This window comes from Xyrauchen texanus, chromosome 38, assembly GCF_025860055.1.
Source record: "Xyrauchen texanus isolate HMW12.3.18 chromosome 38, RBS_HiC_50CHRs, whole genome shotgun sequence".
Taxonomy (NCBI): Eukaryota; Metazoa; Chordata; class Actinopteri; order Cypriniformes; family Catostomidae; genus Xyrauchen; species Xyrauchen texanus.
The window spans coordinates 33,938,868-33,954,347 of NC_068313.1; the positions used below are offsets into that span (position 1 = coordinate 33,938,868).

Genomic DNA, 15,480 nt, shown 5'->3' on the forward strand with positions numbered 1-15,480 from the left:
TTCATGTTCGATGGCTGCTGTTGGCGGATTGTATTGTAATAAGCAGGATAATGACCATTTAAATGGTTATTTTGGCAATGTAAACACCAGCAGAACTCTGAAACAAACCAGAGGTTGAATTCAGCTGTTTCTGGAATCTGTGGTCTCTTCCTTCTCACAGAATAGACCTTTATTACAGACTGTGTGTCGTCACATGTGTGTGAATGGGTGATTGGGACACAGTGTAAAGTGCTTTGGTAACCTCTAAGGTTATAAAAGCACTATTTAAGTGTAGACCATTTACCATTTACTATTTAAACCCAATCTTGGTTGTAATGTTTTCACTATTGCAGCATGTTAATCTAGCATTTATATTTTAAATATTATATACTTTTGTGATGTACCTCGGTCTTTTCTAATGCTCTCTACTGTGCTTTATAGTACTTTATACAGTATATTCTTGCATTTAAACAAATGATAGCTATACTACACATAGTGCTGCCAACTCACATACATACTCCACTTTAATATCATCAAATGAATAAATTGGTTTAGCCTATATCACATATGTATTGGCATTATGGCCATCAGCCTCCCTGCATTCAAGTCTTCGGTTTTGCATCGGCCACTGAAAAATCCATATCAGTTAATCAGTAGTTATTATTAGCACTCTTCATCAGGTTGTTGGTTTGAAATACCAATAGTTTTACATACAAGCGTAAGCGTCAAATGAATGCAACATAGTTAACACTAAATATCAATATAAAGTTTCTCTTTCAGAGAATAATACCTTCCAAGAAAGTCATCCTGGTCAGGGTCTTTATCAAACACCTCCAGCTCGAGCTCCTGACCAGGCACTTCATGAACGATAACCTAACAAACCCACACACACACACAAACACATGTGATAAGTAGCATTGAGACATGCTGACATACAGAAATAAAGTTGCACAATTATTTTATCAATTAGAACACATAATCTTGCACAGATGTTGTTCTGTGTTTGTGCTTCTGCTTATAGCTCATCTGATCTCAGCACATGATAGTCACATCCTGTAAATTCACACTTAGTTTTTTTCTTGCTGGTTATCAGTAGTTACAAGAGTTAGAACAGAGTAAACACCAACATGGTGTGAGTAGCTCTAAAAACCACAGCTTCCCTTTCCTCAGAAATGACACTACCAGCACAAACTACTAGCAACTACACACAGCACTCTAACCACATGTTTACCACACACACACACACACACACATCTGCCTCACTCTGACCTCATACATCTCCCTCCACTGAGGATTGAGGTTGTTGTCCACATGGTGGGAGGTGAAAATTTGTGTGCCCACCCGCAGCACTGCATACGGGTCTGATTTCCCAGATATAATGCCTTTCACATAGTTATCTTTAGCAGCTAGGTTTTCTGCCTCCAGCAAGTGAATACGCACTATACCCTATGGAAACAGAAAACAACAAATGAAGCCATATGAGCAGAGATCAGGAGGTACATTTAATCAGCATTTGTAAAATTAAAGAAGTTACAATGAGGACACACCCTTGCAATTCAACAATATGAAGCAGCTACAATGGACAAGAATGCATGATGAAACAATGGAGTATTAAAGTATATTAAATGGATCACAAATACTTGAGATGCTTTGGTGTATTGTACATAGTTAAATACTCCAATAAAACACAGTTACCTCGTGGAAGAGGGAACGGAGCTGTGCTACGTGCAGGTTGGCCACCAAAGGTACAGTGAGAGCGATTGGGGAGAACCAGGAAAGAGGCGATTGCATCCATTATCATAGTGTCCGATATGGCACTGAAAATGAATGCAAGGGGTTGTGGTTCGTACAGAGAAAATGGGACAACACACAAGCACAAAAAATACATCTAAACTATTTGACACCATGAAAACCCTTATTTAAAGGAATAGTTCACCCAAAAATTCTCATTCGCTCATCATTGCTCACCCTTATCTTGTCTTAAACTCGTATGACATTCTTTCTTCCGCAGGACACAAACAAAGATATTTCAATGGAGATATGATGTCTGTTTGTTCATACAGTGCAGGTGAATGGTGACCAAATTTTCCAGCTCCAAAAAGCACTTAAAGGTAGTCCATAAGACTCCAGTGGTTTAATCCATGTCTTCTGAAGCGATCCAATCGGTTTGCGGGTAAGAACAGACCAAAATGTAACTCTTTTTCAATGTAGATCTTGCAATTGCAGTCAATTGCAGTCTCCAGGCATGATTATGATTTCAAGCTCAATTACACTTCTTGGTGCTTGACGATGCGCAGAGCACTAGATGGCGCTAGGAAGTGTAATCGAGTGTCTGTTCTTACCCACAATTTATTGGATTGCTTCAGAAGATATTGATTAAACCACTGGAGTCGTATGGATTACCTTTATTTTTCCTTTATATCCTTTTGGAACTTGAAAAGTTGGTCACCATTCACTTGCATTATATGAACAAACAGACATCATATCCCCACATCTTCGCTTGTGTTCTCACGGAAGACAGGAAGTCATTTAAGTTTGAGACGACATAAAGGTGAGTAAATGATGAGCCTAATTATCATTTTTGGGTGAACTACCTTTAATAGCTTTGGGATTTTAAAAAATGGGTTAAGATGTGATAATTATGTATCTAATGGGACAAGGAAACATGTGATTACTGTCTGCAGGTTTCCCTAGTTTGTTTAAACAGAGGGAAGCTCAGCAGACTTTGAATAATCAGGCCATTGCTCCACTGATTATCAACGAATGAAGTACTGTATATGAGGAAAGAGTTGTGCATCCAATTAAAGAGAACTATAGAGAACAATCAAACAAGCCACTCACTTTAAACCAGGTATGTCTAATAAATTGGTCAGGCCAGTCCAGTTGATGTCCAGCTTCTAAGCAGGTATAGAAATGAGATTGAAGAGCAAAAAAGACAATAGGGGGCATTCATTATGGTAGTTAATAGTTAAATGGTGGACTAACAGGTCTCACGTAATAAAGAACATGGTGATCGCTCCAACGAGAGGAATATCTCCAATTAGGGGTTCCAAGATCACCCTCAACTTCCCATGGAGCTAGATAGGGCAAAACAGGGTGGTTTCAGTGACTTTTATGGGTTATCGTGATATTTTTATGTGTCTCATTGTGTACTTCCATACCTGAATACCCTTCACTCCAGCTTTACAGAAGTACTTCTTCACTTCAGCGCTTATCTCCACATCTCCAGCATAGCTGCATACAATAAACCCAAAATGATAAGCTCACACATTTCCAAAGAACTGGACATATGTGTCTAACATATTTTGAATTTCAAATTTGAATAGATTAAGATGGAACTAAAAAGATTGAAATATAGCTGTATGCCAGTGGTGCTACCTGATATAAAGATCCAGTATCACTTGACGCTTATCATGCTCAGTGTAGGCCTTTACCCCAACTACCTTCATAGCCTGTTAAAATATAAAAATACAATTTTAAAATTTGCTCAAATTCCTTAGCACAGAAGCAAACAAACAGCTTAGTAAGTAGTCTGCATTGTCATTCACAGATAATATCTCTGGCGAGCAGACGCTTATGATCTAATGTAAATATGAGAAACATATGTAAATGACAGTCTTTTATCAGGAACAGATTTATGTACCCTGTCTCCCAAGTCAACTTTGGTGAAGCTTAGTGTTTGTAGATGAGTGCTGGTGGTTCGGATCAAAGGAGCAATGGTCTCCACTAGAAGCTTCTCCAAATACTGTCCAATGAATGGCCAGGCCTGCTGCAATATCTGTGAGACAGATTACATCTGGTTGAGACTCAATACATTCCTGCTCCTAACAAAGTAATATAAAAATGTAGTGGCAAATAATTTCCTTGAGATAAACAAAAGACAAGCCAACAACCCCTGCTGTGACCACCTACGGCTCTACACAGGCTTGAAATGATACACATTTATTGTGGAGTCTAATTTGATAGTCAAACCTCAAACTGAAACCAAAAACACTCAACAGGAGCAAAACCCTATAGTGCACTTCCTTTTTGACCAGAACTTTAAAGTTAAGCCTGGTGTGCAAGAATTTTCTCAAGAATGATCTATAAAATGTAATTCCTGTGCAGGGCTGGACTGGTAATCTGGCATACCGGTATTTTCCCGTGGGCCGATGCACTTTTTTCAGCCGGCGAGGGGTGGAATGTCTATTGGGAGAACCGAAGGGCCGGGTGTTTCGCCGGCGAAACGCGTCAATGGGCTAACGAATGAGCTGCCGCTATGCAGAACAGACTACAAACGCCACCGCTAATATGCACTATCGCAATACCCCCACGCCAACAGTTGGGCCAGTTGCCATGTAAAAATCCTGGGCCGATTTCTCTTCCCAGTCCTGCCCTGTTCCTGTGGTACTCTGGAAAGACTCTAACATGTGAGCAGACTAATGGAATCTAAAAGGCAGAATTAAATCTTTGTGCTCTAAAAGCAGAAGAAATGATGTAATTTGCAATGAGCTGTTATCAATGAAGGCTGTGACTGGGTAAAAAATCATGTGGCAATGAATCTGGAACCTGAAGGCTTTCGCAAGTTGAGGCAAACATGAAGTGTTCATAAACTGTGATAAACCCTTTGGCCTTTAGTTTCATGAAAAATTATAGGAACAAAATGAACAAGTTAAAACCAGTTTCCAGCATTTAAAAATAATGTTTTAACTCAGTTGAAATAACTTTGTTCCAGGTTTTTGGTTATTTTCTACAAAAAATGTAGTCCGCTTTTCAGTTTTCGCTCCCAGAACTGTTTTAAGTCCCTGGTTCCACCCCAATTTAACCCCTGTGTAAATATATTACTTTTTTCTCCAAAAGATTTTAGCCTGCAATTATTCATAGTAGTCACACTACACAATCACACTTTAATAAGTGTAACTTATTAAATATTATGTGAAGATTGGAATGCTGCCAAACTGTTTGACCGCTTATCTTCAGGGACTGGAATTGAAAACATACATGTTGTGGCCTCGGGATGCAGAACAGAAACAATGAAAACAAGTGGATCCAGTCACATGAGCATTTGTGTATATAAACAAACAGACTAATACCTTGTTCATCCACTCAACCTTTTCCACGCCGGGAAGCTCACCTGTGGAAAAAAAACAAAAAACAGTACACTTTTGACTTCTCGACATCAACACACATCGCGACGCCATTGTTACATGCTGGATGCAGGTAGAGGTCATTATGTACACCAGGCAAATCATGTGATAGTCACTATGAGCTATGCCAGTTTTTCTTAGAATTCATTTACACAGAGGTCACGTGACAATGCGAAGAGAGTGGTCGCTTGAGCGTACTCCATCTCTGTGCACTTTGCTCATTTTTTAAATTATTTTCATGTTATAATCCGGTGAAATTCGATACACCCAGTTACAAATTTGCTCTTAGAGGTAAACATGGCAAAGATGTCAAAATCCTCAGGCTCTGGAGACATTAAAAGATGTGCTCAATATGAAACCTCTAAAACCTCTGGCCGGGGAAATTCAGTGTCAACTGTCCAACCATGCTGGATGCTGATTTGGAGGATCTTGCTGTAATACATCGATCAATTATGGCAATATTTTGAAACAAAATTATCTGAGTTGGTTACAAGAGTGGCAGATGTTGAGATATGGGTCGATTATCTGGAGTCATTGATAAGAGAATTATCTGCTAATCCGCCATGACCAAAATAGACCTGTAAGATTTGGAAAATAGGAGAAGGAACAACGCACTGATTGTAGGAATTCCTGAGCATGAAGGCAGAGATATGGTGAAATTCCTGGATGAGCTCTTCCCGAGTCTGCTCGACATAAGCTGGAAATCGAGTGAGCTCAAGAGATCTCCTGAGGGAGACAGGCCCCGATCACTTCTCTGGCCAAATTTCTGAGATCATCCGGATAAAGATCTTGTAATTTTTTATGAATTTGAATTATTCGTTAGGGCTGGGTATCGATTAGATTCAATTCTGATTCCGCTATGTTTTGATTCTATTCAATTTTGATTAATTTGGGCATATTTCCATTTTAATGTCCATTTTGCTTACATATGAAAGAAGTTCTCTCTCAGCTAGCCTTCTAACTTAGTACATTATGAAATTATACATTTTAAAAATGAACAACAGGACTAAAACTATATGCAGTTTATTAATTTTACAGATATAACAATTAACACACCCAAAATTAAAGTAAACTTTAAAGTAAAAGTAAAAGATCAGTCTAGGGATTTTGAGAATTAATATTGGGATCGTTCAAATTAAATTTGCAATTAATCTGAAAAAAACATTTTAACAAGCACAATTATTTGTATTATTAAAACAGAATAAATGTCCTCTCAAAAAAATTATCACTCCAGTTTTAAGCATTAATAAATTAGGTGTATAAATACAGACCATCAGACCATAAGTCATAGGCATTTAGCCAAATACCATGTTTACATTCCTAAATTGTAACAGGATGTGGATACATTTATACAAAAAAACAGTCATCAGTAATACAAGGCCTCTATGTACAAGCTACTGAGATGAAAGTTGACTAACTTCATCCTTGAGCACTGGTCATACTTTTACAAACAGTCTTGCAACTTTTTAATGTTTTCCATTCTCTTCCAACCAAATGATTGCTTTAAATGGTACATTTTGGCATTTCGTTGCCTGTGACTCAGTCCCCTGAGACTGGACACTTTAATGTCCAAAAATAGCCAGGGCTGGACAGACTGTGGAATGTAATGCTGTTAATGGGATGGGGAAGAAAAAAAGGAAGAAGTTAAACATAAACTATGTCAGAAAGTGTGCAGGATGCTTATGACTAATGCATTATTATGTATGATTAGAATCAGAGACTAAACATTTAATGTTTTTCATTTCGGTTCATTCTGAGCAAAAACTTTATTTTTTCGTTCCAGTTCAGAAGTTCCGTTGCCTCCTTTCTAAACGGTTACTGGTTAGAACAAAATAAAAATTAAAACGACCATTGTCTATGCTAATTGGTGGGTGAAATACCAATTGCAGTGTTGCCAGATCTAGTATAATTTTATTTACATATCTGATTCTGAGTCAAAACCTGTATCAAATCTGTATTAATGCATCATATCTAACAATAATTCAGTGAAGACTTGAAACTTTTTACAGCCAATAATGTTTTCCTTGTATCTGGATTAGCTGTGCATGTATATGTAGTAATTATACATAGTTGTTAAAAAGGTCTTCATTCACAGAATGCAACATCCACAACGGGCAATTAGGCAAAGAAATGTGTGATGCATCAGTTTCCTTTAGGATCAAAAGCATATGTTTCTTTTTCAGGCAACATGAAGTGGTGTTGTTCCAAAAATGTTAAACCCTAAACCCTTTGGCCTTTAGTTTGATCACAAAATTATCAGAACAAAATTGACTTATGGTTATAACCATTCCAGCATTTAAAAATAACATTTTGAAACAGAACAAAACTGAAACAGTTTTCAGTTACGTTCTGCTAAATATTTTGTTCATTTTCAGTTTTCGTTCCTTGATCCATTTTTAGTCCCTGATTAGAATACAAATAGAAGGTAATTGGCAGAGTTAACTGAAAAGTAGCAGTCTCACACACCTCTAAAAAGCATGATAATGCAGAACAGCATTGGGCATCATTTCACGTGCATTATGCAGTCCAAAAACAGTGAGTTCACTGTTAACAACTGAACAAATATTTTGTATCCAATAGCCTACTGATGATAATAGCTCCATAACAACCGTAGAAATATACAAGTTGAAATTCTATTGAGATATTAATGAGCCATAACATTGTATTTTTTTTAATTATGATGCCATGAGAACACGTTGCCATCTGTCCTCTCACATAAGCGGATATTGACACTTTCATGCGTATATGCCCGACAAGACAGCCACATATGGCAAGTATACAGGAAGCGTGGGGTGAAAATTAGTATCTGGACAAACTGACAGCTGGAATGCCATGGATCTGCAAAGTTGACATTGCTGCACATGGAGGATTTTTTTATTATTATTTTTTTAATTTTTTATGAGAAATCTTTGAAGTAGTTTAACAACCAGAATGATGCCCAGTAAAGATAGCTATTGAAAAAAGCCTCTTACCCATGCCGGTAAATCCCGTTTACTTCTAAACACCCGTGTAGTCGTGACATCCTGCTCATTCTCCACAAAATACAACGCGCTTTGCAGTCGCGCTTGCTTTCCATCGCGGCCGTGTTTCCATCCCGTATACACCATGAGACCGAGCAAAAACTAAGCTGATGCTGAATCAAAATAACCGGCCAGATAGACTGGCAGTAAGGCACCGAGGCACTTTCCAAATGACCACAGAACGGACACGGCGTGTTTTAGAGAATCATGAGGCTGCGCGTCTTCACGTAGGGCCGAGTCCGCAGCCTCCCGAGCGGCACCCGCACTCGCCCGTGCCGCATCCTCAGATGGCATCGGAGGTTTCTGCATCAAATCCTTTCTTTTCTGAGAAGTTACGCGCTATGCACCACAAACTAACTCGATACTGCTAGTCAACGGATGAGTGCTACACATTTAGGCTACCATTCAAATGGAATAGGCAATGCCTCATAATTCGTTTACTGAAATGCGTCGGTGCGCACTACGTCCTCTCTCCTGCAGTGAAAAGTTGAGCATTTCTAGTTTGCTTAAAAGGTCGTGTAGGGGCGTGTATTTTTTAGGTTACAGCCCATGGTAAAAACCGGGTGTGGTGTTGGTCTGTGGGACCATCAACCGCCGATTGCAGAAGACCGTTACTGATGCGACTGATGCTTTTTGAGCAGTGCAGAGAAGGCGCTCAGTAAAATGAAAAGAAAATGTAAAAAAAAAAAAGTAAATTGGTATAAAAATGTGTATTGTGCATGAATAATATTTATCAATAAGTTTACAGCAAAAATAAAATATCATGAAGTACCGCCTTTAATGGGTGCATCACCCATTAAAGCTTTTAAAATCAACAACTTTGTAAGGAAACTCTGTTTAAGGTAGTAGTGCAATAGGGCTACAAACGAACATTTTGGCCAATCAGATGCGCTCAGAACTGAAGACAAACTCATCACCACTAGCATCCAGCGCAGTCAAGGTTGTGTTGCCGCGCAACAATTCCAACATTTTATATGATTCTGGACCTTATTCACAGCGCTATATTTGATCGTATTTTAGTACGATATAAAGCTGTACAAAGCGCCTTGATCACATCTGATTTCCTAGAACCCATGTTGTCTCGAGTTAAATAAAAAATGTCAATGTTTTGTTCACTGTAAAATCCAATAGCTTTCCTGACTCACATATACTAGTTAACTTTACTCCGTTATATAAAATACATACTTCTTACTAGTTGTTTTGAGTTACAGTCAATTGCATGGTGAAAAAAGCTATTTACTTATTGTTTTGAGTGAATATAACTTTGTTGAAGTTATCTTAACTTGCTTAGAGCGACTATTTGGAACTCAACCTACACTGTAAATTCCAATAGTTGTCATAACTTGCATAAATGAGTTAGCTGTAGTCGGTTATGAATAATTACAAAGTAACGGTTAATTGCATGGTGAAATAAGCTATTTACTTATTGTTTTGATTGAATATAACTTTGTTGAAGTTATCTTAACTTGCTTAGAGCGACTATTTGGAACTCAACCGAAGAACAAGCAGGGCTGGGTGTGAGCATGTTCAGTAGAAGTCACCAACGGTTAGTCTCGTGCTCAAGACCACAGTGGTGCCTGTCGGACTGTGCTGACGCATTTGCTGAAAAGTTAATGATTTCATCGCTTGTCGAATAATAAGGTAAGTTTTCAAACGAATTAGGTTAATATTTGTGTGTGAATTTGTGTTTCTGTCCGCTGCCTCCACATTAGCTTTTGTTAAACATTCACAAACCTTTATTGTTTTACATAGTGTAGCCTAAGGCAGGCCTAACTTACTTTTTTTCCTTGTAAAAATTTTAAATTGTGATCTGTGTGTGATATGTGATCCCTTTTAACCAAAGACACATTTCTAACACTGGTTGATAGATAATAAAGTTTTTTTTTTTTGTTTTGTTTTTATTTGAACGGGCAGAGCACTTGTTCGGGCATATTTTAGGCGGCATTCCCCCACGTTTGAAAATCTATTTTAACTGAAAGTAGAAATACTCACATTGTTAATGTAGTAGCTATACAGTTAATTTTAGTTTTCCCCGAGTTGATAGTGTATTTTGGTCGAATGTTGGGTATTAACAACACAGACATATCCGAGTAACAAATTAATGTTGGCCTATCGATTACATTTGCTGCATCAGTCCTTCCAGAAAAACGCGGAGATTATTGGTGATTGTTGCGGACAAAAACCTTGAATATGCGAGCTATTTATGCAGTTTTATGCGATAAAATTGTGGGAACTAGCAAAAAATTTCGTCACCTCAGAACGTTCCCATGGCAACAGGTGAAAGGGTGAAGGTGAAGAGGAGACTGCTTTTAGTGGAACAAACGCAACATTTTTCAACTTTCTGCTAAGATATATGTGACTTTTTTGCAACGAAAATGTGGGGATTATGAAATCATGCAAGCTCTGCATATTTTGCGCGGAAATCTTTAATTTATGCGTCGTATTTGAAAAAAAAATGCGGACTTTGGCTGATAGCCTAATGCTTTGAATCATGCGATCGCTAATCGCGTTTTTCTGGATGGACTGGGGCTTTTTGTAAGCTAGGCTACACAGTTTGCAGCCATATTGGTCGGACGATTAAGAGAACATAAGTAACTTTACTACTAGTTTCTGTTTAATCTATTGCAAACTTGTGTAAAATAGATGAAAGAAACGTTGTGGTTTATGTATGAAACGTCTGAATTATACTTTCTTCTTTCCTCTAAAAATTATCATCTCGCAGCACAGGTTCAGATTTATCTTGTGACTCTTGCAAAAGTCTTGAAGATCAAATAATTTAAATAAAATGCTGCTAATGCACTGATTTATCAGAATGTACTTTAAACGTTTTTTTAGTATAAAGCTAGTCACAAACCAACACTTTCTTTCCAACAAGTACTATTATTTCTTTAAGTAAATGTGGTTGCTAATATTGCTGTAATTATACTTAAGTCAGGATTGTTTATATAAATTTTTCGAATTGTTTAAACTCAATCTGAATCTTCAAATATTCATAAGAGGATATATACCTTTTTATATTTATATTGGAAAACAAGCAATTTTCTGTAATGCTTTTAAAGTATACACATGTGTCTTTAATCTACAAATCACATGACTGTAAGTGGAGCTTTCTTTAACTAAGACATTCTTTGTCCTTTACAGAAGTGCTTGTGACAACTGCCTTGAGGGCTCTTCACAGCTGCTTTGTCAGTGCGGGCTGGAGTACACTGGAGGTAAGAAGTAGACAACATTTTGGAGGATATTATATAATATATATATATATATATATATATATATATATATATATATATATATATATATATATATATATACTCTGTGGTACCACCTAAACAGAGGTGGTACCACAGAGGTGGAGCTGCACCGTACCATGCAGTGGAAAAACATCAATATAGTCAAACCATGGGTCACAGGAGGGGCGGGATGTTGATCAGCCTGCAAATCTTCCTTCCTTGTCAATGACACAGCCTATCAAACAACCGAAACCAACATCTGCACCCTATGTGTTCAATGCTACTTTAAAGTCACCTAGTCCGTGCTTGTAAAATATCTACCGCGACTTGTAACGTCATCTCAAGTTTTTAACCGAGTGAAGTCTGTGCGATTGAACACATGCACATAAGACGACCGAAGACTTACAACTTACACCTAAAATTTCCACTTACAATAATTTCTTGCAGATGCAGTGGACCTGTAAGCAGTGTATTTTTTCTACAGACAAAAAGAGGACAGTTGTTGAAACACTATCGCCTAAAACATGGAGGCTTTACTCGGCAACAACCAATACCATGTCTTCATCACGATTGCTTATGCACCTTCCCACTGCGGAGACGGAGATTGTGGAGGCTGAACTTCCAGTGAAAACCCTGAAGGAGCGCTGGCCAGCCCTTTTTACAGAAAGACAAGTACATGCATTGATGTTTATGTTTTTTTCTTTTTCTTTTCATGACATAGTGTGTATTTAGGTTTTAGGACTGGTAACCAAAAGGTTTTCCAAAATTTCCAAACTGGCTCAAGCCAGTCTACTCACTCACATTTCTTTCCTGTGTCTTGTAGGTGTTTGCTGAGTTCAACAGGATAGCTGCGACTAACTTGAATAGTGACTTTTTTGGTGCTATTGACCGCTACACACCACGCTTTCTTGCAATTTTCAAGTCCAAGAAAGGAAGTGTTGGAGAGAAACTGGCTGAAATTGTGCAACAAATTGATTCAAGGGTCAGTCTACTATAGACTTATTAAGTTTTTGCTGTGGATTAGATTAAATAACTACTCCAATTGGCAACTGTTCTCTGCACTGTTAAGCATACATGGTGGCACCTTTTTCATATACACTTTTAAAAATGTGTTTTTGTATTGTAACTTTTGAATGTTGCATAATCTTCAACTTTATTTGTTCTATCCACTTCTAGAAACCAGATGTGACAGCAGTGCGTACCCTTGTTCTCCAAGGCATCTCTGTTCTGCTTGGTGATGACTCCAGTACATTCTACAGCACCTGCTTTGTAAGTTCTCACATCTTAAAGGAGCACATACTGTATATCACTGTGAGTTCAGAACAAAGATGGGCTGCATGCTGTGACAGTTCAGTGTATACCAGCAGGGTGATGCTACCAGCCTAGCTCCTGTGAAATTATAGAAATACAACTTTTGCATATTTAAGATTCAGACGAGATAAAAACAACAACACAACAACCCACTTGTCATGCTGCAATTGTGGGTTTTGCACAAGAGGTAGAACATTTCTCTCCCTCACATACACTAGCTGTAACAGCAATAACATCTGAATAAGTTGTATATCAGGACAGACATCAGAGCTTAATTTTATTCATGTTATTAAGCTGGGTGTAAAGTGAAAACTTAAATAAAAATAGGCTGGAGGGAAGTGTTGGCAGGACAGACGACTTGATGACAATTGATAATGTCCATCAACATTTACCTGTTGTAATTTTGTTTTTCTTTGGTTGTATACAGGATTCTGACAGTAATGAGGCCTGGGCTCAGGTATCTGTAGGGTTGTTGACTGTCATCAGTGAAGATGCGCTCCTCTCTCCAAATCATCTCCATCTTGACCCGGTGTCTACTGCCATCATTCTGGAAGGAGGTATTGTAATGGACAATCTCGAGAACCTACCTCAAGCACTTTGCCTCTTGTTTGGACTCTCATATGCGCTACACTTGGACTACCCAAAACCAATGAAAAACACATTTGGTTTTATTCAACGAGTGATGCTTGGCCTGGGAGAGAACAAACTCCCCCAAACTTCAAAGTCTTAAAAATCTCCTGTTGAGTTAGAATGGTAAAATTCAAGAGTGACATTTGGCATACAATCTCATTTGTTTATGAAAGTGGGTCCAGTTGCTTTTAATTGTTAGAAGGAACACGCCGACTTTTGGGACTTTAGCATTCATCGTATCCCCAGAGTTAGATAAGTCCATAGATACCCTTTTCATCTCTGTGCGTCCCGTAACTCTGTCTGATGCACACACCGCTAGCCTAGCTTAGCACAAAGACTGGAAGTAAATGGCTTCAGCTAGCATACTGCTCCCAATAAATCACAACATAACGCCAACATTTTCCAATTTAAATGTTGTGATTTGTATAGTCAAATCACAATTTGTATTGGGAGCAGCATGCTAGCGGAAGCCATTTACTTACAGTCTTTGTGCTAAGCTAGGCTAGCAGTTGGTGCGTCAGACAGAGTTACGTGACGCATGGAGATGAAAAGGGTATGTATGGACTTTTCTAACTCTGGGAGATACGGTGAATAAGCTAAAGTCCCAAAAGTCGACGTGTTCCTTAAACTAAATTAAGGCACTCCTTTCATATTGTTTTATATCAGCCACTGGGTTCATCAGCAAGTTACATTTAGAGGCTGCAGTTCATTCCTACATGTGTGAGATCTGTTGGCATTGTTATTACCCTGTCATTTTTGTACACTAACTGGATGTCACTTGTCCTTGTCAGCAGTTCATTCTTTGCCAAGTTTGTTCTTTAAACTTTATTGTTATTACAAAAGCAAAGCAGTTGTTCAGGATTGTTAAATAAAAGGTCAGAGTTGGAATAGTTTTTCCACAAAAAGAAAGTTTTGTGTACTGTATTTTATTGGAAGATTATTGAAGAACAATTTTGGTACCGATGTATATGTGCAGATAGGCAAACACTCAGTCCAACAGAGTCTGTTGTTCACACCCCTGGGTGTTGCTTTCACTCTGCCATAAAATATAAAAATAAAAAAAAAATCTTCAAAAGTACAGTGTAATAAGTGTGTCTGGTTTTGTGAGAAGACATATTCTGGGGTTGGCGCTAATACCTTGATATTGATCAGTTTAGTCTGAATTTTGTCTTCAAGTGGTACTGATAGTGTAGTAATGACTAACATTTTAATCTCTTCAAAACCAATTAGTATCTCTATCAGCTATCTAAAGTACAGATTTGACTGTTTTCCCAGTAAACATCTCTGTACCGGATACACTCATAAAATCAAGTATATTTCTCAAAAATTCATACTCCTATAAATAATACGGTTAAAAAAAAATTTCAATTACTTATCGGCCAAGTCAAGAAGTCAAAATCCTGAAATCCTGCGCCAAAATTTGATTGATTTGAAATAACAAGGTTTATCTGTACCAATAAGATGATAAAATATAATCAGAATAAATGTCAAGGTAATGCATACTTTATACCAGATTCAAAAGGTTTTAGTACTTAGATTTTAACATTGGAAAATAAATACCAATGGTTAAGTTTCAAAGAATAAACCTGTTTCAAGTATAATGTGGTTGTGTGTTAAATATTCCTATTTTATGATACTTCCTGGTACATTTATGTGACACATAGTGAGTTTGCAGAACAGAGTTAACATATAGGTGAGCATTTGGTGTTTGAGATTGTTATTCTGAATAACAACAATCTCAATGTCAATTGATTACTGTAAATTGAAAAAGGTAAAATGAATGTATGAAGTGCTTAATTTACAGAAGTAAGAGTTACTATCAAATACGCTCTTCAAGTAACTAAAAACAAGAAATTCTAAGTTGCAAGAATTGTCACATTAGTTAGCCCAACTTAAATAATTGTGTTTAGAGTACACACAAAGCAAAGTTCACATGGTATTACTTAGTTGTTTGAAATAGTAATTCTGTGTAGTCTATACTAAGTCAGGAGTACATCTTAAGTAAATTGTCAAGTACACTGCACACATTTTTTTAGTAAATTAAACTCAAGAGTAAGTTTACTATACTAAACAAGGATTTGTTATTACAACACGCAATACCTATTCCACTGTACTTTAGTTTTTTAAGTGCAATCGGTTTGCATGCTTTTTCAAGTAAGCTGAACTAATTGGATTTTACAGTGT

The 15,480-nt window shown here is 37.5% G+C and overlaps 1 protein-coding gene and 1 pseudogene across 1 annotated transcript; one reads left to right on the forward strand and one right to left on the reverse strand.

Annotated features, from left to right (window-relative positions):
* Nucleotides 1–729: 729 nt before the first annotated feature.
* On the reverse strand, nt 730–8,081 carry LOC127631712 (extended synaptotagmin-1-like; annotated as a pseudogene).
* Nucleotides 8,082–9,123: 1,042 nt separating this feature from the next.
* On the forward strand, nt 9,124–13,396 carry LOC127631713 (uncharacterized). The gene is made up of 6 exons (XM_052109965.1): nt 9,124–9,766; nt 11,267–11,337; nt 11,803–12,027; nt 12,179–12,337; nt 12,532–12,624; nt 13,094–13,396. The coding sequence occupies exons 3-6, from the start codon at nt 11,803–11,805 to the stop codon at nt 13,394–13,396; spliced, it is 780 nt and encodes a 259-aa protein (XP_051965925.1). The 5' UTR covers nt 9,124–9,766; nt 11,267–11,337.
* The last annotated feature ends 2,084 nt before the right edge of the window (nt 13,397–15,480 follow it).

Coding starts and splice junctions, on each gene's coding strand:
- LOC127631713 (XM_052109965.1), top strand. CDS start 11,803: ATGCAGTGGACCTGTAAGCAGTGTATTTTTTCTACAGACAAAAAGAGG. Junction 12,028..12,178: donor CCCTTTTTACAGAAAGACAA/GTACATGCATTG, acceptor TGTGTCTTGTAG/GTGTTTGCTGAGTTCAACAG. Junction 12,338..12,531: donor TGCAACAAATTGATTCAAGG/GTCAGTCTACTA, acceptor ATCCACTTCTAG/AAACCAGATGTGACAGCAGT.